Source organism: Diadema antillarum, unplaced genomic scaffold, assembly GCF_040938485.1.
Source record: "Diadema antillarum isolate AM-2024a unplaced genomic scaffold, OU_Dant_1.0 scf00000160, whole genome shotgun sequence".
Taxonomy (NCBI): Eukaryota; Metazoa; Echinodermata; class Echinoidea; order Diadematoida; family Diadematidae; genus Diadema; species Diadema antillarum.
The window spans coordinates 779,627-806,480 of record NW_027271049.1 but is presented as its reverse complement, the minus strand read 5'-3'; the positions used below and the strand labels follow the sequence as shown (position 1 = coordinate 806,480).

Genomic DNA, 26,854 nt, shown 5'->3' with positions numbered 1-26,854 from the left:
AGAAAGAAAAAATATAAAAGATTGACAAAGCCAAAAAAGTGTGTGTGTGTGTGTGTGTGTGTGTGTGTGTGTGTGTGTGTGTGTAGGCCTACTCAACTAAATGCTGCGCCCCGCTCAGACGCGTCTACACGACGACCCGACCTCAGCAGTGCGGTGACCCGTCGTATGACCCAACCGTTATCCATTTCCAGCTGATGCCGTCAAGGCGATGATCTCATTTCTGTCGACTATTTACCCCGATGCCCTGCGACGAGCACGAGATCGCAAGTGAACGACATGCTAAACGCAGACCCTATCATATCATCAACTAATACGCCAGTTCGTTTATAGTCGCTGTGATGTAGCGTGCTGCCCGTTCTGTATAAGGACAAAGAGCATACATTTTGTGTTTTCAGCGATGCATCCGGCTTTGTCCTGTGTGCGGTATTGGAAATTTATGGTACTGTGGTAGATTTGCATTATATATTATATGCATCGCATAATACGCCGTGTTTGGTTCCTGTGTCGTTCACATTGGTACGGCCCCTACCAGGACTTACATCTGTATATCTGTCATGTCATCCATATGCAGCATATCATAACTGAGTGAGGTATGTTACAATATGCTCATTGTCATTGCGATTGGGTGTATGTTTATGGTCTTTTCTTCAAATTTCAGATATAATGCAATGTTGGCATATGCGTTCGACATTGACATTCATATACTATACCAACGCGATACGCCTCATATTGAACACACCAGCATAATCGACATGCGTACACTCCACACGCGCTTGTTAAAGAGAGCGTGTAAGGCATGGTTTTGCTCTGTGTCAGCGGTCCGTTGAAACTAGAACTTGAACAAAAATATTAGTTTCATGCCAATAAATGCGCTGCTTTAGTTCCCTCGATGCCTGAATCTGTATTCAATATCACGTGCACATGTACTAGTACATTATGATAAACATGTTGGGCCCTAAATCAAAAGTCCCCGAGTATCGCGTCTGCTTACGCTGTCTTGAAATTATCATTGTGTCGAACAATGCCAAGTAACAGGGGCGGGTCCAGGAATGATATCCATATTATATATATATATTATATATATATATATATATATATATATATATATATATAATATATATATATATATATATATATAATATATATATATATATATATATATATAATATATATATATATATATATATATATATATATATATATATATATATATATATAATATATATATATATATATATATATATATATAGTGTCATATACAATCATAATATAGGCCTACATAAACATGAAGTTTCAATGGACTGGACATCATTGCCTTTGTTGTTTGGCTCCAACTTGACATTGGTAATTAATGACTCTTCTTCACACTGTCTAGATTAAAGTGGGAGACGTTTCACTGACTGTTCATGATATATGTATATAATAGGTCTACATACATACATTGTATTTCAATTTCAGTTTCAGTAAGTTTTATTTCTCCACTTGTACATAACAGAAAATAAATATAACAATATCGAACATATTATTCACGAGTCATGAAAATATAAACAAAATTTCGCATTACAAATATATAATCATGTGAAATAATACATCATTTCATTATTGTATTATTATATATAACTATATATGTATATAATTATTACATATAACTATATATATATATATTGTATGTATAGCAATAATAATGTCACAACAGAGGAATGCAGGGAATGCATTAATTGCCAATCTTGATTTTAATGAATAATCCGAATTTTCGAGGATCCTTCCTCTTCATCAGGGATGACAGCGCATTGTCATCCCTGATGAAGAGGAAGGATCCTCGAAAACTTCATACATACATACGCACATACACATACATACACACAATAACTAATGAAGTTGCTATACATTGGACTGCACGAGCTATTGCATCAATAAACTTTGTACATTGTAGCGGCGTTCCCAAGTGCTGGCTATATCCTGCGAAGGAAGTACGTATAAAGTTAATGTGGGTGTGCTGCCAGCCACATATGTTTTCAAAATAACATCCCCACTGGCGAGACAAAGTTTTCAATTAAATAAATTGTAAAGTGCAGACTGAAAAAAAAAGAAAAAAAGGAGGAGGAGGAGAGAGAGGGACGATTAAGGGGATGTTCAGAAGGAGAAGAAAGAGGGAGTAATGAGAAGAAGAGAAGGCGAAGAAGATGAATGATAGATGAGGAAGAAAAAGACTGTATTAAGATGAAAATTTTAATTCATACAAAAGAATTAACGGCACTCCTTTTTGTGAAATTAGTGTTGTTTTAGAGTAGAATTAATTGTTGGTGAATTTTCACTCAATTACTTTTAGCACCTCTTGTATGACAAAAGTGATCCCTTCATTTTGGAGATGTGAGACGAATATGTTTCATGTGAATAATATTTATTGTTTAATTTTTTGATTTGATAACAACGTTGCCACAAGTAGGTAAGATAATGCGCTGGGAAATTCACAAGACAATCAGAGCTTGAACTTCTCGAGGAGAAGAAGGCATCTTCTTCAATTAGTTTCTTAATCACTGAATGGATTGGCACCGCCTTATTTTTTCAAGTCAAAGAGGACAAATATTCCTCGCGATCTGATTATAACATAAAGATTTCAACACCAAGGACTAATTATTGTGAGCGAATGATTTCTTATAGAGGGAGCTTTCACTTTAATGTGATTCCTTTTAATGTGAAAAAGGAAACAACTTTTCTATGTATTCCAAAGGTATATTAAAGAGCACATTCATTCGTCATTGGGTCTTACTGGCTAATCGATTTCATTTGTATTCTATATTTATTAGATTATATAAACAGAGTAAAAAGGTAACAGAGTATTAAGTACACGGCGTATAAAAGGTGACAGATTATAGACAGGTATAATGCTATATGCAGGGCTTGAGCTTAATCAAAGTTAATTATACTGGGTTTTTTATGTTAGGATGGGGTGGGGGAGGGCGTTTTTTATTTGTTCGTGTGTAATTGTATATTAATAAGTAGTTTTATGCAGTAAATGATTTGTAAATGTAACTGGACCCTCCTGAAAAACAGTAAGCCATGATGGCAATATTTACTGAGTGAGGCTTATCCAGCCGCTTTCAACATTGTATTATTTTTTATTTAAGTTTGATTGATTGTGACGGGAATGAATAAGCAAACAAACAACAATCCCATATAATCGGAAATAATGTGCTAGTCAAAAGAATAAGAGAGGAAGGATACGCACGATTTAAGATAACGGGAATGCAATACAAAAGAATGCGAAAACTGGGAAAACGGATCGAGTCAAACTAGAGAAGACAACATTTACCATAAATAAATGTTTCATTCAAGCACGGCTTCAGCATGATACGGAGGAGGGTGAAATATACGAAGGAATTAGAACTTAGCAATATTCTTCCGAGAAAACGAAACGGAGCGGGGATAGGGATGGGGAGGGGATCGGGACGGGACGGGACGGGAGAGGGAGAGGGGGTTGTTGAGCATGATGATGGCCATGAAAGGGAAGCTACTATACTCCCTGTACAGTCGTTAATGGGTAAGAGAGGGCTCTGAAGCGCTGACTCGAATTGTCAAAAACTTTTACACTGTGATGTTGACCGCGTGGGTTTGACATTGATTGGCGGAAGCTTCTATTTCCGCTTTGCCCATAGTCCAACAACGAATCGACTGGAGAGTTGAGATGTATCAGTTTATCCATTCAAGGAAAACTGTGCGAAGTGACAGTCTGTTTCAGAGAGAGAGAGGGGAGAGAATGAGAGCGAACTCATATACCCAACGAATAAACAGACATTTAAAGGCATATATCAAGTACGATGAAAGATTATCACGCATCCCGTTCCGATATTTGTATTTACATAAATATATAGGCCTACATCGCAACATTATGCCGCTGTAAATAAAAAATCCCAACAAGCCACGACGGCAATCATTGTCATAGCCGAAATAAGCTATGATTATTGTTTGTCAATTATGGGGGTAATAAGATAAAGCACATGAGCATGATGCCTGTAATGTTTTCAATCCAATAATCACGTAATATATTATGATGGACTTGGAGCTTCCGCCATCGATTTGTTTTGCTCCGTCGGGCATTCGCCAAATCGTCTGCATTACCGATCGAGTTCGGTCGGGACTTTTAAAAGTGCAGTATACCGATGTGAGAAACGATAGGAGCTTCTAATTATGCCATGGAGATATTGGTATATTTCTCTCACGGTTCATGCAGATGAGAGCGACTAATTGTGGAATTGTGGAATATATATATATATATATATATATATATATATATGTGTGTGTGTGTGTGTGTGTGTGTGTGTGTGACTGAATGACGAGGAAACAGAATTGAGTCACCACTTGGCTGCGTAACGTGAATCCTTACGAGCCAAGGTGACCTAACATCAGATGCTATACCGCCATTATATAGATAAAAGAGCTCTGTGCAGGCGATGACGTATACAGTATACCATATAATTATGCTGTATATATGCGTCTTTTTCTTGTGTGTGCAAATCGTGACATGGTACTGTACTCATTTTATCAGATAACGTGTAAAAAATACCCGTATGTACTCGGTTACAACTTGTTAATGTTGAGGATTGTGGCAGACATTTTATTATCTGATGTCATAGCTGGGTGTACGAAAATGAGAAAAGGTGAATTATACCACGAGCTTCATCAGAGGGTTCTGATGAAAACCAGGATGATGAACCAGGTTATTCACGGAAGCCGAATATCGCTCGCTGCACATTGGTGGCATTGACCGCGGTAAGGAAGTTATTAGGCATATGGATAGGATAAGGCTGACAAAACAAACCAACAAAAACAAACAAACAATAACAACAACACGAGCACACACGGGTGAAACAAAATAGATATATTTTGGTGCCTTACTTTCATAAAGTATACGTTTCGGTCAATGTAATTTGTTCTTTGAGTCCTTGCATCGCCCTTTCCGAGAGAGAGTGACATGGTTTTCATTTGCAAACTATTGTATCTGTTATCAGAGCATGTGGGGTTGTGCCTATACAAAATGATACTATGTGCAGACAGTGCTTTCTTCCATACAATCTGAACAATTATCGTGTTGTGGTCATTATTATAACTTTTAATTCTTTGATGGATCATAATTTATGTTTGCAGAATGATTCTCCGTCCCGCCACGCCCGGCCGTCTGTCAACGACGAGTTCGTTCGGTGCGTTTCCCTGAGGGTGTGATTACGACCACAGGTCCGAACCTTCAGACGACGATGGCGTGTTCGAAGCCAAACTGCAACCGCGCGGCGATCGTTGCTATGTTGTTGGGAACGACCTTCCTGTTAGCATCGTGGACGTCATTTCACCCAAGCACGCCAAGACTCGTTCCCTCGGTGGACACAAATGAGCGCGACCGACCATTAGTCGACTTACGTAAGTTTGATCGTTTCCTTCTTTGTTTTTAGTTCCTTTTTGGTTCATATTGAAATTCAAATCTCCCCCATGTATTCAGTTCAACAAAGGACAGGACGAGAATTCACATAATTTCACATTGAGCAAGGTACAAGAAGAATACTTGTGAAGGAAGGACAGAATAGCAACTGTCGAGTACACAACTGAAAATTACTAGTCACTTTAATAATGGAAGTACTCTGTACGTAATTGCTACGAAATTGACTGTTTTCATTATCATGTCATAAATAATTACTAGTTTGTTTTTGCAGCTCATGTTTCCAGTAGTTAGCAATGCATCGCTTTATCAACTTCTTCCAACACACGTCGCTATAGGGTTATTTCTAGACGTTGATTGAACAATAGCTTGTACCTTGTACTTCGTGGTGATCCCTTCCAAAAGTTTCGCTAGGGACTTATACACTGTATAATTTATGACCAGATGTTACAGCACAAGCGGGAGTTGACCAGAAGATGTACAATATTCTTAACAGCTGACTGTAGCAGGTTATGACAAAGGTTGCTTGTCTATGGGGAAAGGGACTTACTGAAGGGTATGGATGAACACTGAGAGACGGAGAATTGCTTGTTTTGCTTGATATTTGAGTTTTTTTCCCCGACAAGATATTTATTGTCTCTATAATTCAACGTTCTATATTACATTACAAAAAGTAGGGGAAAAGGATATACTATACTATACCTATGCTTATTTTAGGAATTTTATTAATCAGTTCCTAAACTTATACCGTACAGCTGCTCATCCATGATTTTGGAATATCCTGATGTAGTAAAATAATAATAATGGAAAAAAATCACTGTGTTGCTGACATTTCCGTCGCAGAGTGTATAAATACTTGTGTTACATGTCTCTTTTTTGTACTGATCATACAGACATGAACATGTTGTTATCCCTGACACGGACGTCAGATTTTTCATATTTCTTTGTACATTCTGTTGAAAAAAAAAAGGTGAAAATAAAGTTTGAATTTAATTAACCACGGTGAAAAAAAAGAAAGAATGAGGCTTATGCATGAGATTGTAATAGTAAAAATTTAACATTGTGCATCAACTTAATTTTTTCTTTTCATTCAAATGTTAATTATGTATTTTGTACGTTTGTATACCATGTATAAGTAAGCGTGCATGTATACAACATCTACTCGTTTTTGAACTATTTGTTTCTTAAAGTATGTTTATTTATACATCCTTTTATTAATTTATTGTATTTTACTATTTTTAAGTCATTTTATTGTTGTTGTTTTTTCATCAATTCGGTTAATTTTGTTTAATTGATTTATTTATTTATTAAATTCTTTTCAAACATGGGTTCGGTTTTGTTGTCACTGATGCTTACATACATTTATTTATTTATTTGGTGGATTTTTTTATGAATCGTTAATTGTTTTCTTGTTATCTGTCGCAGGCGTTGCCCCGCTACCGGAAGCTACAGAGGACTTTATGTTCATGAGGAAAACAATGTTTGGACGGCTACCTAATGTCAGGTTTGATTCAATTTGATTTGATTTGATTTGACAAACATTACGAGTGGTGTATAGTGGAAGAGTGTTTATGTGTGTATGTGTCTGTGTGTTTTTTGGTTGGTTTTTATTGTTATTCTTATTATTATTATCGTTATCATTATTATTATTATCATTATTATTATTATTATTATTATTATCGGGGTGGGGAGGGGCAGTCTGATGTCTTGTGTGCAGATTAATCTAATTTACTATTCTTATAGGTTCGAAGACTAGTGCACTAACGATCTCATTACATATTGTGTATAGGCCCTTTATATTATGATTCGTGTGTGTGTGTGTGTGTGTGTGTGTGCGTGTGTGTGTGTGTTTACGCAAAACCGCATAGTGAAGTGTCGTAGTATGTCTGTCTCTTTCGCCACCCATGAACACACACGTCTGGAAATATTGATATCTATAGTGAGCGTGTATTTGTTTGTACAGTAACAAATTTCACTGTGCGTGTCCGCCATGGACATGCACTGTGAGTACAAGGTCGGTAATAATTACCCCGGTATCGTTATTTATCCAGGACGAAAAAAATTCTACTGTGTGCCCGTGTGCAAAATAACCCACTATCAGTAATTTTCATGGGAATGATTAGCAAATTGTACACAGACACGTTGTCAGCTATCTAGACTTGTCCAGATCGAATGTGCACAGAATCGAAAAACCACGTTTCAGTTCGCGCGCCTGCACCTTTTTCTTTGGCAGTTCGCAGCAGCTTCGTCACTTATCATGAAAATTTAACAAATTATATCACATTCCCTAATTATATTCCCTAATGAAAGGTAATCAGATTATACTCATACGATAGACGATCAAAGCAAGCTACATGGACACCTACAAACTCAGACACGCAAAAAACACACGCACACAACATATTTAACAAAAAAAAAAACAAACAAACAAACACACGCACACAACAATCATATTTAACACACTCACAGTTAAACACAACCGCACCACACACTGATTCACACATAAACAAACACAGCACTTTCATAATGTGAATATACCGTAAAACCTTTCTCAGCGGCCACCTGCCGTATACGGCTACTTAAAAAATCCCCCGATTAGATCTTCCCAACCCCCAACCCCCATTGACCCTTGACACCCCCCCCCCCCCCTTCTCCAAACCCGGTCCGCAGCTCTCCTTGCTCATTTAATGTAGGCCTATGTGATACTCACGAAATGTCTGGAGAACCCGTCTATAGCGGCCACATTTCTATAACGGCCACTCGAGACGTTTCGTCTTCCTTTGGGTGGCCGCTTGTGACAGGTTAGACTTTACTTCAGTAACGCAACGCACACACACACACACACACACACACACACACTCACACACACCGGGGCCCACCTCCCTGCACACACACACATACACACACACACACAGGGAACACACACAACATAACGCACATGTGATGATTCACACATATTCAAACACAGCACAGACATTATACACGACATGCAACATACTTGATTATTAAACACAACATAACAGACTCAAAGATGCACCTAGACATAACATAATTATATCGAACGTACAACCGACACAATATGCACACAACATTGCCACTTTGCATATACTTCGCACTCTTGAACCACTCGAAACTATAGCTAATAGAGTAGGCCTATACTGATGCAGACCTATAGTTGGTGATCGAAATCCCGTCTGTTTATCCGGACTGAAGGGTTAAACAAATAAGACACAGCCAGTCACAACGACATGTCCCTATAGGCTGCCTCAAAGTCTCGACAAAGTACTAGTGAAACAGTTGAGAGCTATAAAAAAAGCGCAAGGAAAAAAATCGCGATCAGATAAATAGTGTAGTGCAGTGTAGTATTATAATACATATCGAGTAACATTAACGATCATGTTTAGACGTCATCAAACACGGGCGGGGCGTGAAAAGTGCAGTCTTGATTATGATGAAACATTAATGTACAAATTCAAACTAAATCAATCCCCAGCATGTCCTTCGAAGAAAAAAAAAAGAATCACGTTCCGAAAAAACCAAAACAAAAAAAAAACAAAAACAAAAACATGGGTTTCTTACAATAAAGTAAAGCAATTTTGTGACCAAGCAATTACGTCTTACGGCTGAATTAAGCTTCTATTAGTGTAAGTTATGATCACATACATTTTTTTCTTTTTTGCTTTGTAAATGAAAGACATTCACCAAAAATCTGCATTTCTTTTCTATTGTGAGAAAGGTTAAACTATATCAAAGCCAGCTCTTGATTATTCAATCCGAATATCAAACCAAATTTAGCGACAGAATGTAAGGATGAAGTTTATGCATGTGCCTGTGCATTTGCCTTTATAATTATAAAAATAATAGTGGGTATGATTATGACTATGACTATTATAGTATGTATTTATTTATATCTTATTTATACATAAGGGCAGAAGAAGAAGTTAGGTGCACGTCGTCAAGATAATGTTCTCTCTGATCATTTATTTACTAGAGTTTTCGGTCGTCTTGTCTTTGTCAGGATATTCATGGTACAACTTGTATGATGGTGAACACGCATTTTTTTCTCAACCAGGCAATTTTACAGACATACTCTTTATCCAATTGCAGATCATCAGTGTATACACTTTGCAGACAAACTAAACAAAAATGACAATCAAAATCACTTTTGCATTCTTATTTTAAAGCTCAAAATGGTATTAGCTATAGAAATTGAATGTTTGAATATTAAATGCCCAACGCAACTGAATGGGCGTAGATCAAATGCGGGTATGTGTGTCCCGTTTATATCATGTTCTGACGGTTGTCAGCGGTGGAGTGATGTTAGACCAGTAAAAGGTAAATGGACTTTATTGGTGTGGATATCTTTTCTGGCGCTGATACAAGTCTTAGTTTGCTGGTGTTTTAGGTTTCCGGTTCAATGACATTTATTTCCAGCAAATATAATATGATGTAATATAATGTAATGCAATGTAATATAATATAATATAATATAATATAATATAATATAATATAATATAATATAATATATATAATATAATATAATATTATATATTATATTATATTATATTATATTATATTATATATCATATAATATAATATAATATAATATTATGTAATATAATATTATATTATATTATATATATAATATAATAAAATATGATATAATATAATATATAACTACCAGTATAATATACGATTAACTTAAAACTGCTGGGGCCCGTTGCATAAATGTTACAATTATGGTAACTTTACAATCCAATGGTAACTTCCATGAAATTCTTGATCTTGATTGGCTGTTGAGTATTGTTACCATGGAAGTTACCATTGGATGGCAAAGTTACCATAATTGTAACTTTTATGCAACGGGCCCCAGCTGGAGGCACATCTCCATGTTGTCAAATACTAATAGCAATAGGAATTCTAGGTTCAGTTCCAGAGGCTAGCCTTGTTTTGTTTGTTTTCATTTTTCATCGGACGTGTCCTACCGATTAGCTAAGTGAAATTTTATGAAAGGCGAGTCAGGTGCAAGAAAAAGTGGAAGACCATTAATTCTGGGTAACGTAAAGTTTGGGTGTTTTTCTGTTCATTCACTCATTATAGGTACTTCTCTGTATAAAATGTCTATGAAATCAAGAATCTGTAGCAAGTGCTAATATTTATTATTATTGTTATCATCATCATCATATGTATCTAATCTATGTTTGTTGAGACTGTCATTTCCTGTCTGTGGGAGCATACCCGTCAGGACTCTTTCTTGTAGAATGTGGAGACGAAACATACCAGCACAAGAACACGGAAACAATAACAACTGAATGAAGTTTATCCACTTCTATAGCATTTGTTGAGTTTCTCAAAAGGATATGTGCATGTGTATGTGTGTGACTGTGGATAGTGTAGGGCCTATGTGTTAGGAAAGAGTAAACATCGGTTCTGTTGGCTGATTGGTGCAGCCATTGATCAAGACCAAAAAGAGTGTTGTTTTTTAGCACCGTGTTGTGTTAATAGAGACAAGAAGTGTAATGAAATTGTCCTTTGCGTGTCACTGTCAAGCAAGAAAACTGAAGGAGAAGAGAAGCTGTGCTCCACAAAATAACTGAAACAAACAGAAACTTAAGACATTATTTGAATATACTTCTTTCCCCTTTATCTCTACTTGGCAATGACAATGCTTGGGCTGAGTAACTGTTTCCTGTTTCTTAGCTGTCACTCTTTCATAAACGTTCTTTTTAAAGAAATGGCAGTTACGTGTGAACTCAAAAGTGTTACTTTTTCCTCTGTCGTGATCTCTGCGCATCGGGTTTTAATAATCTTGGCAAAACTACCATCTGAAACATGACAACATTAATGGCATGGCAACAGTCCATCATTTTCATATTTTGTGTGTGTGTGTGTCTGTGAATTTAGTAGTCAATGCCAAAATCATGAAATCATGAAAATGAGTCTAGAGAGTCATCCAAGAAATGAAATAACAGGGGGAAAATGCTTCCTAGTTATTACGGGGCTTCGAGAGAAGCAAGTTCGTGAAAAGACTGAATAGATGCGGTTACCATGCAGGATGTTTTGTGGTCATTTCATCTGTTTTCTGTCATACCCTCATAATTGACCATCCCCCTCCCCCCCCCCCCCCCCCCCCCCCCATGGGCTGCCAAGTGAAAGTGTGATGAGCATAGAAAAACGGCATCACTCCGATTTGGCATTGACATTAAAAATAGAGAAGACCTTTTTTTCTCTCCTTGTCAGCCGATTTGGGAAGAGAAGTGGCATCTCCCACCCCCCCCCCCCAAAAAAAAAGCAACATGTGAAGACCTTTTTTTGTTGTTGTTGCTTTAGTTTATGTGTGTGTATGTGTTTTATTTGCGTATCAGTCAAGTTAGAGAGAGAATTGTCACTGGGTCAACCTTTTTATGGCAAAAAAATAGATCGGTCACTGGATTGGTATGGGTTAGAGAATAATGATGATAGAACCCACCTCCAATTAGTCTTCCATTGTCTATTTCTAGATCATTTGTACATACGATCTTTAGAGATGTCTTGTAATGTGTGTGCGTGTGTGCGTGTGAGTGCATGCGCGCTCAGGAGGCTATACTAGTATTGTAAAAAGACACGAATCCACGCATTTGATTTTATGCGATGAATCCACTTTGATAATAACTATGGCACAAAATAGCGCAGAGCGTGACAGGATCTGTAATTTGATCCAATTTATGGAGACATTGATGCTGAGGGTGAATTCAGCATTGCCTCGAATTATCAGTTTAACTGATGACAAGACTTCGTCACGAGATTTGACAAGGATACGATGGTTTGTTAGTTGTTTGTTTGTTTGTTTGCTTGTTTTTGATAACCGTATTGTGTCATATCGGATGTTCAGTTCAGTTCCATTAATTTCCATTGTTTCTCAAAGCAAATAACAATTTCATCACATTCATACAACAGGTAAGAATACAAAATGTATACTTGCAAGTATGCATGTGTCTTCATTGTAGCAAATAAAGAACACACTGAACACATTATGTTAAGGGTCATAATGGTATAGAAGGCGTCTCAAAGAAGTAACAGAAATAATGATAGGGCCCGCATAGTAACGAGCTAGTCTGTAAAACTGTATAGGTCCCAAAATTCACAGGTATGGAATTATCAAGGAGAGCGGCTATGAGTGTCGTGACCAGCGAAAATAATTACAATATAAAAATCAATCTTAAAAACGCATGTGGGCAGGTTACTCTTTTCTACTTCTTCTTTTTATTTATTTTTTCTTTCTTTACCACCCGGTAATATAGAATATGTGTCGGCCCTGTATAATGACAGACGCAGTTGTGTCGTGAATTACAATGCAGAAATCGAACGATATGCCTGAAACAAATCAATCTTTATATTCACATGGTTGAAGCTATTAGTGCCGTGAATAGTTTATCGCAACGCTTGTGGGGGTCATATTCGTAACAGCTGTGGTGCCTGTTGATAACAGAATTTTCACGTGATCAGCATACAGCTTGTAATCTACTCGTTCTCATTCTGTTCTCTCTTTGCAGCAGTACTTCAAAGTCGGACAGAACAAACCTGCAAGGTCAGGACGCTATCGCAGTAGAGAAACCGTCAGAGATGAACGTAGTCCACTCGGCCGAAACATCTCGGAATAATAGCGACAGCAAGCCGACCCCAGCCATCCCCAAACCGGCAGAAATAGATATCTCAAGGTGTGGTGACGTTTGAGGTTGTTCACATGTCGTTATCTTAAGATAATTGCTTACTACCCCGTGATTTTGTACTCAATTAAAGATGACAATGACGACATTCAGTGAAATTTATGAATGTAACAATTATGGAAGCATGAAGAAAGTATCGATATTTTGTTTATTCCCCATTTCTCTCTTTCTTTCCTTGTATAAAAGCCAGCTGTTTTGAGATGTTAATATCTGTAAAAATCTGTTTCTGTGGGTGTAAAATAAACTTTGGGGAACTTTAAATCAAAGAATGATACTGTTGTGCATGTCTTCTCCATTTTCACATCCATTACATGGGGCTCGACACTGACATTTTTTCTCGGGTGACCCGTTCAGGCAACACACACAAAAAAGAAAACAAATCTATTAATATTAGATTTTGATGAGTCAACATAAGAGGAAACATAACAATCCATTTTGAATGTTATTTGCCCGATCGGGCCATCAACAGGTAAGCTGTTAGGAAACTTGATGGCCCGACATCATTATTAGTGGCCCTGGGCCACGGACCACCGGGCCACCGCTAATTTCGAGTCCCGTTTAACATAACTATTTTGTTTGATGGCGTCAGAGAGAGAGAAATATATATAAAGGTACTTTTTAATCTTAGGATATTTTGATAAGGGTAGAATTTGATAGATAACCGCGGTAATGTCGTCGATGAATCTGTTAGAGGAAAGAGGTAAAAAAGGGGATGGGATGATGAACATCTTCGTTATAGCAAATTAATATTTTTGCACGAACAATATTATTTAGGATCTCGCTCTCGATCTCTCGATCTTCTCGATCGTCGATATCATTTACAGTCGATATCTCTCATGAATGCTGTATGTATAGTTAGTTGTTTTATCACGTGATTTAAAGCTGATGATTGCATTTTAGTGGGATGTTCTATTTCAACACGAAATAATATGTGTTCCACTTCTTGAGCTGCACACACTTGTTTCCGTTTCCTGCTAGTAATCCCCGTCACGTTGCATGGGACTAGACTATACGTAGAATTAAGCGCCCGAACGGTAGGTGGCGACATAATCTAGGCAACTAAAAGACTGCCTAAAATATGCCCCAATCCCATTGATCACACGTGTGAGCCGAGGAAAGGCTCTTTCGCTAGATCATCCAAACTATATGTTGAATAATCTGATCTAAGAGAACAAAGCCCCTTTGTCTTTAGTTTAAGCTCGGTCAGTCAACTGAATAGAAAGCATGCGAATTGGAGTCAATCCCTGTCTCTATCTGATGTAGTAGGACACCACTGTTCACTATTACATTGAGAAGAACATAGATATCGTCACATTCTGTCGCTTTATATTTAGTTATTTCTAATGCCACTTTTCGATGCTTTAAATATTGTTTGTGTATTATTTGTTCAGGCAAGACAAGGCTGACGCAGCACCAGTCATAGAAAGACCTTCGTGCACCAAGGGGAAGACACGCCAACGCCTTGACAATCTATTTGGGGAGAAGTTCAATCCCAACCTGCCCCCCTTCGCCACCCCCGAGAGTATAGAGAGCCAAATATCGAAAAATTTCCCCTTGCCGTTCGGATTTAAGGGAGCTGGTAAGAACTTGCACTCTCTTGCACAGTCACACAATTACACACAAACCTGGATAGCGGCCACCCACAGGTGGCCGCTAATGTCTTCTAAAGGGTTTTCTCGGGGGGGGGGGGGATTTTGTAGTAGCCATACAGGGCAGGTGGACGCTATAGACAGGTGGACGCTGAGGCAGGTTTGACTGTATATATAGTATTTCTACTCTCACACATTATGTTTCCACTCTACTCTCACATAAATTCAATGATACAGCGATTACAGTACACCATTTGAACATGATGTATGCATAACACAAAATAATACACAGGAAATTATCAGGGACCGCTGATATGTAAGTGTATTATATCAAAGTATTATATCTTTCTGTTGATCGTTTGTTGCATGGGGCCTCAGCCAAGACAAACTTTGCTGTGATAGCGGTCTCCGTAACTCCGTTATTGTTTTCTCTCTCCCATACTTCTGACCACCTCCCCACCTCACTCCGGGGTCGGAGGGACTAAATGCGTGTTCCCCAGATCTTCGGTAACGGGGTACTTTTGGCGCGACTAAACCACTTAAGTTTCATTTATATTTTGAACGATTAGCTCGTCAGTGATAATGCGATCCAGTGATAAAGATCCCAAAACGAATGAGCGTGTATATTAATCTGGTGATCTGCAGTCTATGAATGAATAATCAAGACGTCTATTTTCAGTTCCAATGAAGTGATGAAAACGATACCGTGACTATCCGACGTGGGACCCTAAATCTCAACGTAAATGTAATGTGAGAAAAGAATCTCAGCTAACATACCGTTGTCCTAATACATGTATTATGAAAGAGGTTCGACACGTTTCTATGAGTCATGCACTATCTGTTCAGTGTCTCTGTGTTGTTGTTGTTGTTCGTTGTTGTTCATTATTACAACTGTTGAATTTTTCTTTGTTCCTTTACTTAACAGAAAGTATAGCGCAAACCGTTGTGAGTAAGCTGCCTAACACCGGTCTACCAGACATCATATCAAGGTGTGTACCTTCACTGCCACAGCATGGTACAGTGTACTTGTATCTCACATTATAGGTTTTATACCTGTGAAAAAAAAAGTGGACCAGCTCGCAAGCTCCATCACATTGTCATTCAAAAATGATACTAAAATAGATGAATAGAATAATGAATATATGTATGTATATTATACATATATATATATATATATATATATATATATGTGTATATATATATATATATATATATATATATATATATGTGTGTGTGTGTGTGTGTGTGTGTGTGTTCATTTATTTATTTTAGTATCTGTTTTGAACGGCAAAGTGTTAATATAATTATATACATGTGTATATATATATATATATATATATATATATATATATCGTGTACTGGCTTTATGTCCCTTTACCAATATCAGACAATGGATCCAAATTGACATAATTTATATACAAGTAGAACAGTATAAAATCATGACTTCAAATTGTCACAGGGGAAAAAAAGGCAAATATCAGCTTACCTGCATGGATGTAAGCTGATGCCTTTAAAATATTCTGAATAATGTAACGTTTTAGAAAATGAAATGTTTAGTAAGTACCAGCAGGTTTCTTACGCAAATATAAGACACGAATACCTCGTTAAAACACAGTTTACAACTATGGTTTATGTTACAAACCACCAAATAGATAACCCGTTTTACTTGTCCAGCCCCCCCCCACCCCCCCCCCCACACACACACACACTCTCAAATGGTGGTAGAATCCTGTATTGTATAATAAGCCACTTTGGTCATAAAAAGGCATTGCGCGTGTTGTGTCAAATGCCTTTGACCTCCTATTTCCTCCATTGCGTATGTAATAGCGCTAGTATGTTTCTGTCTGCATGTGCGATTGTATGATTTGTTTTATGTTCCCTCTGTTTCTCACGCAACTAGTCTTCTCATTTCGTTTGATTATTACTACTATTTACTACTCAGGAAGGGACTGCATTCTACAAGCTAGGTTTTTTAGCAGTCCCCCCCCCCCCCCCCCCCCCCCCATTTCGGATATCTTTTCCTTGATACGATTCAGCAGTAGAGTTTGACTAGGCATTTCCTTAAACTTTGTTTTGTTCATATATTGTAAAAAAAAAACAAACAAAGAAAGATGATCTGCATTAATTTCGCTTGAATATGCACAAGTAACGTTGTACTCTATTATTTTTGTACCTGCAAAGTAATGTCATATAGTATTCACTTTCGTCGGAAATGAAATAAGATGAAACGAAATGAAATAGAGCTGGAAATACTAAATCCATGTCTAAAGGGGAAGATCCTTCCCATAGATCAGGTCATAGGCGATGAAATCGAGGGGAACAGGAAAATGCATACTATCTGCCAACAACGTTGGCTGTAGCTGACCAGGAAATCATGCGAACACAGTGACTGTGAATAGTACCACGAATAGCTGTCGTAGTATTTTGGGAATGACGGCACTTGTTGTAGTTCTTCGCCATATATACAGTTTTGCTGGAAGCACAAGCTGTGTTGTTTTGCTTTGTTTTAAGTCGACATGTCTTTTAGAGTAGAATATGCCTTCAACATGAATTCAAGAAGAATCATTAGTTTGTTCATCACGCTCGTTTCTGCTGAAATTGTACGTATCTGCATGGTATTGCTATAATAATCACATACAATTGCGCACGTAATGACTGCATAGTGTATTCACCCCTCGTTTACCCATAATTCTTTGAGTGGACATACCTTGGCACTGTAGATGATGCTCTCGACTCGGAAATACTGGACCCCTGCAATTCGAATATTGCACGTAGGCATCTCTGGCCCACTACGTACCAATGTTACCCGGATGCTGATGAACGCACACCGAACAATCATGGGTTAGAATAAACAAACAAACAAACAAACAAACGAACGTTACTGCCGTGGCTACATTGCCTTGACATTTGATTATTAAGACAATAACTTAGTATGCTAGAAGTATACCAGTATCACTATAATTGTTATTATTGTAATTATCAATATTTTGGTCGCTGCTGTTAGTGTTGTTGTCGTGGTTGTTTTCATTGTGTATCATCATTACCATATAAGGATATCATTGTCTTTGTCTTTTTTTTTAAAACTACAGCTTATCGTGCCGGCGATGCATTGTGGTTGGTAACGGCAATCTCATGAAGGGATCAAGGCTTGGTCACGTGATTGACAACTATGACGTCGTCATGAGGTATTTTTAAATAAGTGCTTTGAAAAAAAAAACAGAAACAAAATACCGTACATTCTTATTTCCTCGTAGGAGTGATATATATTTACAGTCTCATTAAATTCAAGTAGGCCCTACTTTGATAGCCAGGATTGATAGCAATACAACAAAAGCACGAATACTTTAATATACTCGAGCGCTCACAGTTTGAATTTTCATTGACGGCGGCAACTCCAATGCGCTGTGGCAAGTCATTGGGATTATCAACAAATTTGTCACTACAGCCTGACTGAACTTATGAGTGGATAAGATTTTTTGTCCTTTTATAATTTTCAGGGGGATGTTTAAAACATATTACAGCAACTTAACTTGAGTAAACAGACGCGACGTCGGGCCTTGAAAGTCAACCAAGCTACATGTACAACATTTGCCAGCACACTGTAAAAGAGTTATGGGAGGGAAATAAGCATGCTTTCGCTTCTCAGTGCGTAACAATAATTGCTGGCGTGGTGCTGAAACCCTCTCGAAACAAACTTGAGATAATGACTAATTATGCAATGGCGTAAACAATCGGCTCGAAAGCAGAGAGGAACAAAAAGAGACAGGAAAAGTGAGGATGGATGAAAGAAAAGTGAAACCAGGAAGGATCTTACGGTCTATTCAATAGTAAGTCTCATAAAAGTGTGCACTTCACACACTCTCCGATTTAGCGGTTCTGCCCTTGCATTTTTGTCATCCGATACGGTGGTACCACTTCACATTTCACAAACATGGCTCATATAATGTATGCCTGCAGAAATGTCGATTTTTATTTATTTTATTTTATTTTTTGCTCTAAAATGTACGCATAAATGATATGTACAGAAAATTTGTGAAATAATGCTGTGATTTTAATTTAAATCTTTTAAATTATGATAATCATAATTGCCAAGAGTTTCTTAATCAACTGTTGTCTAAGTCTTTTATTCCTCTCATAAGGAGACCTACAAGAATCACCGACCTCTCTTCTACTTTAATAGATAATATATTTGTTAACAAGTCATTTTCTGATATTTCATCTGGTATTGTTGTTACGGATATCTCTGATCATTTTCCTGTGTATGCACTTATTGGTAGTATCCACCCTCTTGCTGACAGTGTGCAAAAAAAATCCGGTTTTCGTGTTATGTCAGACTCGAACCTGAATAGTTTTAGAGAAAGGTTGAAACTCGTTGATTGGTCGATTGTATGTAATCAAAATGACGTAAATCTATCTTTTGATATTTTTATAGATATTTTGATAACTCAGCTTAATATTGCTATCCCTTGTCGTAAATTCTCTATCTCAAATCATAAAAAAGTACCCCGGCAGCCATGGGTTACAAAATCACTTTTAAAATCAATCAATAAGAAAAATAAACTTTATCATAAATATCGCAAAGTACCCACAGTTACAAACAAGTCCAGATATACTCAGTATCGTAACATCCTCACTTCTGCATTACGGTCAGCCAAACGGATGTATTTTATGAATCAATTCGACAAATGTAAATTTGATATGAAGGGTACGTGGAGGGTGATAAACCGAGCGTTGAAACGTAATACTGATAATAACGTGCCTAGTTATATTCAAGAGGATGATGTTCGTATTGATGACCCCATAGATATAGCTGAAGTTTTTAATGATTTTTTTGTAAACATTGGGCCAAATCTGGCTGATAGAATTCCTGAAGCACAGCGAGAATTTCACTCTTTCCTGGGTAGTAGGAATATGGAATCTTTATTTTTTGTCCCAATTGTCGAAGATGAAATAATAAAGATTGTTGATAAGTTAAATAATAAAAAAAGTTCGGGATATGATGGAATCACAAACTTCTTGGTAAAAAATGTGATTCATGAAATAATCTCGCCTCTTACTTATATTTTCAATCAATCTTTGTCTACTGGTAAAGTTCCTCAAAAATGAAAGTAGCCAGAGTTGTTCCCATTTTTAAAAAAGGGCGAAAAGACCGTGTCAATAATTATCGCCCCATTTCTCTTTTAACTTCTTTTTCAAAGATACTCGAAAGACTTGTGTATAAACGCACCCTTAATTTTTTTCTTCAGGCAAAAATATTTACTGAATCTCAATTTGGATTTCGGAAAAAACATAGTACAACTCACGCATTACTCAAGTTTATTGATAAGATAGCTCATGCTATAGATGATGTTTCTCACACTGTCGGTGTTTTCCTTGACTTCTCCAAGGCATTTGATACAATAGACCATGACATTTTACTTTATAAGTTAAATCATTACGGAATTCGGGGAAGGGCGCTAGAATGGTTCACTGATTATTTAACGAATAGAAAACAATTTGTAAGTATTCACGGTCACGATTCCCAACCAAAGCTGATTTCTTGTGGTGTTCCACAGGGTTCCTTGTTAGGCCCACTTCTTTTTATTTTATATATTAATGATATCCAGAACTCCTCTAAGATTCTCTCCTTCGTTTGCTTTGCAGATGATACAAATTTGTTCTTCTCTCATCAAAATCCTGATGCGCTTATAAACATAATAAATAAAGAACTTGTTTCTGTCCAATCTTGGATTTTTGCGAACAAATTATCCTTAAACATTGATAAAACTCAGTATATGTTATTCAGTAATTCGCTACCTGTGTTACCTCTCTCTGTCAAGATAAACAACATTGATCTGTCACAGGTCAACAATACAAAATTTTTGGGTCTTCATATCGATAGTGATTTATCTTGGAGAACCCATGTTAATTATGTAAGCAGAATTATTGCTAGAAATACCGGGGTTCTTAACAAACTTAGCTATTATTTTCCAAGTAATATTCTACAGAGCATATATTCAACTTTGATATCTCCCTATCTCAACTATGGGATTCTGGCGTGGGGAAATGCTTCTAAAAACCTTATCGATTCGTTATTTCTTGTACAAAAACGAGCTGTTAGAATTGTTAACCACACTGGATATTTATCCCACACGAACGAACTTTTTGTAAGTAATAAAATTTTGAAAATTCCCGAGTTATTTTATTACAACGTCGGCCTGTTTATGTTTCAATTTTCAACTGGCCAATTACCAGACGTATTTTCCCAAATGTTTACAAGAAATTATACAGTTCATGATTATCCAACTCGTCAACGTTACGCATATCACCTTCCACGTACCCGAACAATTTTCGCGAAAAAAACCATTATGTTCGCTGGGCCCAAATATTGGAACGAACTCCCTATGGAACTTGTAAGTTGTACCACTGTAACCTCATTCAAACGAAAACTGAAGCAATATCTTCTTAGCAGCTACATTGTACGGCATGCATAGTGTATAGTTCTTGTTGCTCTTTACTGTTACCCCTTGTCTATCCCACCTTAGTCCGGCGGGATCCTAACCATGAACACTATTTTTGAACAGTCTGCCTATTGCGCTGTTCATGCACCTATTGTTCCACTCGGTTATCGAAACTCTCGCGCGTGACAGCTGTCGGTTACTATGGTCACACGGAATGCTTGGTTTTAGGACCCATGCTGGAATGTTACTCCTGAGCTTTCGGTATTGTTTACATTCACGACAAATCTCATTATCCCACCTTCTACTTATGTATTTATGACATACAGTTACGCCATTTTCTATACTCTGCAACACACCCCTTGAATCTCTGCAGTTGTTGTTCACTGCTGCAACATGTGACCTTTCACCTTTCAGCTTTCTGTTTTTCTGTATTTTTATTTAGTGATATATATTTAATTGGATTTTTTGTTTTGTTTGTTTTAATCGGTTTCCCCAGATATAGTTGGTCTTAAAAAACATCCGTACTTTAAACTTCCCCTAATCTGATTACTCACGGGACCTGCGGCTGTACAAGCTAATGCTTTTACGCAGGCCCCATCATATTTTTTTTTTCGCATTATGACCACAGTGTAATTCGCATGCATACAGACCTCGTGTTTATACCAAATCAAACTTCTGTACATTCTGATGAAGTCTCATCTGAATTATGTTTTGTATAATTTTCGTATTTATATACTTTATTGTGATATATGTGAGAAATATGAAAATAAATTGAAATGAAATGAAATGAAATAACACGACTTCAGGTAGGTAACGACGAAAATGTTAAATATTACCCGATAAGATTAATAGCCGGTAGTACTACAGCATGAGAGTATACCAGATTGTGTTTCCTACGTATCATTTTTTTAATGATTAACTATCTATACTTGACAAATCGGGCCACAGCAGTATCCACCCATCTTCCGCACTATATACAAAGTGAATCGCATGTGGCGTGTTGGGAAAACGATTGCTAAGACACGATCGATTATCACGTCACGTTCTAATACAATATACTTATACCTACTATAACTGAACAAGAAGGGTTCTCCAGGTATAAAAGTCGGGTACATTATTTTACTCTTTTGATTTCATTTATTATACTCCAAAATTTTGATTCCCATTCGCATAGGGTCTAAGCAGTTAAGATAAAGTGCCATGCATGTATGGTCATTGTTAGTCCGTGGTCTTGAATCCACTGAGCTATAGCATCTCCTTACCATTACTCGTGAGAATGATGGAGAAGGCCTGGCGGGCGCATCACTCTTTCTGAATGATTCATCCGCCGAATAATTTAGTTTCACTTTTGTAACTTTGTAACTTTATTTTTCATTTCCATTGAATAAACAGGAGAAATTGTATACAATGCATAAACCAGACAAATTTCTAGTAATTTCCAAAAAAAAAACCCGTACATTAACAAAATACATGTGATGATGAGTAACAACATAATTGCATTTATAAGGTACACATGCATATGACACGGATGGGAATGGAAATGGAGGGTCCCACTAAAAAGCCAAGCTTGTACGATATGGGACCGTCAGAATTTCAGAAATACATAAGAAACAAATAATGACTTTATGAAACTACAAACAAATATATGAAACAAAATCAAAGAAACCAATGTCAACTGACATGAAATTAGATAACAGGAAAGACCGAAAAAAGGGGAAACAAGAAAAAGAAAATGAAACTGCAGCACACGCCATCGTGGACACAAGTAAACTGAATTCCAGGATGTAGGAGTAATAAGACGCATCCTGGAATGATATTGCGAATATAAGAATTGGGTACATATGCCAGAAAAAAATACAAAAGAGCGGACATATTAAAAGGAAAGAATAGACACAATGATACATTGTTCAATAACTGTAACATTTGAGGAGAAGTGAAATTCGACAGATTAGTTTACTCTAATAGTAAAAAATATTTGATATGAAATGATTACAAGACATTGCCAAATGAAATTACTAAAATTCGTTCAGACCATCAGTGCCGCCTGAATAATGAATGGCCTTCTTTGGACCGCTGCTCGCTTGAATTCATTACATGCATTTGCGCCACTAAACGCTGCTACCAAAATTCGGTGATTCAAATTCATATTTTCATCCAGACACTGTTTATTCGTTTCCCCTCCGAAAGTCAAATGAGACACGGACAATACGGATATTCAAAACGCCTGTATATTTAGTGTTTACTGTACAAATAAGAAGTTTTACGATGCATTACTTGGGATTACGCCATAATTGAAAGGCCGCCGAGTAAATTTATTCCCTTGTTCTCTCTCTTAAAGGCTGAACGACGCCCCCATTAGTGGTTTCGAGAGAGACGTGGGCGCAAAAACGACGTTTCGCCTGCTGTACCCAGAAAGTTCCCTGCTACCAGGAAGTAGGTACGGCTACGCCAAGTCTAACTTCACGCTGGTCGTACTGCCGTTCAAGTCGGCAGATGTCCAGTGGGCGGACAAGGTCGTTGACGGCCGAGACACGGTGAGGAAAAAAATCCTAAGAAGATCTAAATTCTAGAGAGACGGGGAGGGGGGGGGGGGGGGGACAGGAGATGCAGGGAGAAGGAGATGGCGAAGGGGTGAGAAGAAAGGGGGAATAACTGAATTAAAATACATATCCTGCGTTTTATTACTATTTTATCTTCTGTAATTTTTTATGTTTGACTGACATTGAAAACCATGCATTCTCTAACTTTTTGTAATCTTTTAGTAAACCTTGACGTTTGACTGGCTGAATTTTGTCCGCTCCAGCAAACAGCTGCTGTGTGAAATTCAAATTCGAATCATTTCTCTGTTAGAAGCCTTCTTTGGCATGTAACCAAAGCTAATGAGAAGTGTAAATGTTTTGAAAACCTCAAGTGAAAACCTTGCCAAAGTAGGATTTGATGTTACGAGTTCAATGATTAGGGGACAGGGAAGAAAGTCATGTCTCTTCAAGTGTGCGTGTGTGTGTGTGTGTGTATGTGTGTGTGTGTGTGTGTGTGTGTGTGTGTGTCTGTCTGTCTGTCTGTCTGTCTGTCTGTCATTGTGTGTGCGTTTTAAATAGTGCATTGCCATCTGCGCAATAGTTCCTCATTTTGTAAATCTTTTGACCAGAAATGACAAAATTTGTCACTAGAAACAATTTTCTCACAGTCTAGGTATGAAAAGAGAGACGCAATCTCAAATTTGAATCACTTGATTGAAAAGTATGAGTATTTCATTATTTTTTTGTTTTTGGTGTCTACCTATTTTTTTTTATTTACTTATCTATTTGTCCATCAATTCATCTATTTGTCTATTAATATGCATACCTTTCTGTCTATCTAATTATCTATCTACCTTCCAACCTATCAAACCTCCTATCTTAATCCATCAATCTATATTGTTCGTCTATCCACGTAACATTTCTTTCTTTGTTTCTGTCCTTGCCATCTCCTCACCCCATCTCGACCTGTATACCACCGTGACCTCCAACCGCTTCCGCCAAATCCCGTTCCCCTCCCCCGTTCCCCTCCCCCGTTCCCCTCCCCCTCCCCCCCCCCCCCCCTCCCCCACACACATAACATATCCAATCTGCACAGTCCGGCGTGAGAGGATTCTGGGCTTCAGTGGCTCACGTGGTGCGGATTGCCAAGAGTAACGTGCGGTTGTTTAACCCTACTATCAGCTACGAGCTATCCTCTAACCTCATTGGGTTCAGTATGAACGGAGGGAGGATGAACAAGGTATAAATCATCATACGGGGATCTCTATATCATTAATTTTGTATGTGCACTTAACCCACTAGCATATGAAATATTCTTGTTATTCGTCGATATAAGCACTATATGTAACAATGCTTCACATTAACAGTGTGTGTTTCGTGGTCCTATGCAACCAGTGTCTCTCATACTGTGAAAAAAAAAGTTATGTAATTTGAGGGAATCCGAAATGAAGTTGAATGTTTCACAAAGTGAGAAAGAAATGAATGATAATCTGTAAATTACCGGATTTACCGTCCTCAGTGATGCTAAGAGAAACAAACAATTCAATATGAAAATAACGGCCGAACAGCATTGCGATAATTTGCTTTTTCTTAATAATATATGGTAGTACATTAATTTTAACAATATAATTAAAAAAATGCAGAGGGTCTTTTTCTTCCATGTTGATCAAATTGTACAGTAAGGTCAGGAAATCGGCAATCAGTGTTAAAGAGTGTCCCTTTGATACAATGTAGGGCCCACGTACTCTCGTAAGCAATGGGTTAAACTTCAGCTGATTTTCAGACTTTCGCATTTGAACAACTGTAAATTGGTTATACTGGGTACAGAGTTTCAGAATAAGTCAATAAGTCCACAAAATGTAAATATGGAGCTGTCGATTTATATACTGCATGATGTGAAATCATGAAAATCACTTGGATTTCCCATTTAAATATTGGCCATGTTCAAAGGAAACATGGGGAAAATGTAAAGAGAACTCCAAGTATTTTGATTTTTCTGGCTTGATGAGAGAGCACTTGACTTAGCTCCTTCAGAAGGCAGGGAACGTAACATAAAACGTAGCATGAATATTTACATGTAAGTAACAAGTCGAGAAAATGTGCCCTTCTCATTCAAAAAGAATACATTTCGTGAAATTAACCAACCATTATGTCGGTTTTGTTTAATTTCACCTGTCGTCAGAATGTGCCTACGTCTGGTGTGATGGCCATTATGCTAGCAGCCCGTATATGCGACGAAGTATCCGTGGCCGGGTTCGGCTATGACACGAGCAAGCCGAAGTCTCCCCTCCATTACTACTCGTCGGCCAGTACGCAGGTGGTCATGAACTCGCACACGCACAACATCGGGCCCGAACGAAAGATGCTCGGGCGACTCGTATCGCAGGGCGCCATCAACGACCTGACGAAAGGTATTAGAACTTATTGAGTTGTGGCCACGGAAAGAGTTCTGTGGTCGTGACGCCGCACGGTCCGCGGACGATTATAAGTTGACCATGCTGGACGTTTTTTTTTTTTTTTCATCGTGCCAATGATGCTCCTACTGTACAGTGGAAAAATGTGACAGACGAGACAAATTTATGCCAAGTTTGAGATGACCGCCAAAACTGTACTAAAACAAGCTCGTAATCAGTACAGTGACCTTAAAGGGATTGCACAGTTATGGTTGAGACCTAATTTCAGGTTTCTAACATTCTTTGGTGAGATAATGAGAAACCTCTTATAAAATGTGAAAGAGCATGTAATTCTATGAGGAATTCAACATTTATTTGATGAAAATTGGTTGTGAAATGGCTGAGATATCAAAAAAGAGCGATTCTAATAAAGTGTGGAACCCACACTTTATTACGATCGCTTTGTTTTACTTTGTTTCTTGATGTTTCAGTCATTCCAAACCCGATTTTCGTCAAATAAACTTGAATTCCTCTTAAAGCGGTATGTTCTGTACTATATCATAAGTGTTTTCTTGGTATCTCGCAAAAAGTTAAAAACCCAATTCTCATCTCCAACAAAACTGTACTATTCCTTTAATCCATGTGTCTTCGATTGTAATGATCGAAGATGTGTATCTCTTTGTTAGAGTACGATGAGTTTGTGTGTGTGTGTGTGTGTGTGCGCGCGCGCGCGTGTTTGTGTGTGGATGTGTAATGGATGTATATGGATGGAGGTGTGT

The 26,854-nt window shown here is 37.6% G+C and overlaps 1 protein-coding gene across 1 annotated transcript; it reads left to right on the top strand.

The window, feature by feature from the left end:
* The first annotated feature begins 238 nt into the window (after positions 1–238).
* Positions 239–26,112, top strand: LOC139722190 (lactosylceramide alpha-2,3-sialyltransferase-like). The gene is made up of 10 exons (XM_071633504.1): positions 239–590; positions 5,146–5,412; positions 6,854–6,932; positions 12,961–13,125; positions 14,526–14,713; positions 15,649–15,712; positions 17,813–17,908; positions 23,502–23,697; positions 24,779–24,922; positions 25,865–26,112. Exons 2-10 carry the CDS (start codon positions 5,253–5,255, stop codon positions 26,108–26,110), a joined length of 1,338 nt encoding a protein of 445 aa, XP_071489605.1. The 5' UTR covers positions 239–590; positions 5,146–5,252; the 3' UTR covers positions 26,111–26,112.
* The last annotated feature ends 742 nt before the right edge of the window (positions 26,113–26,854 follow it).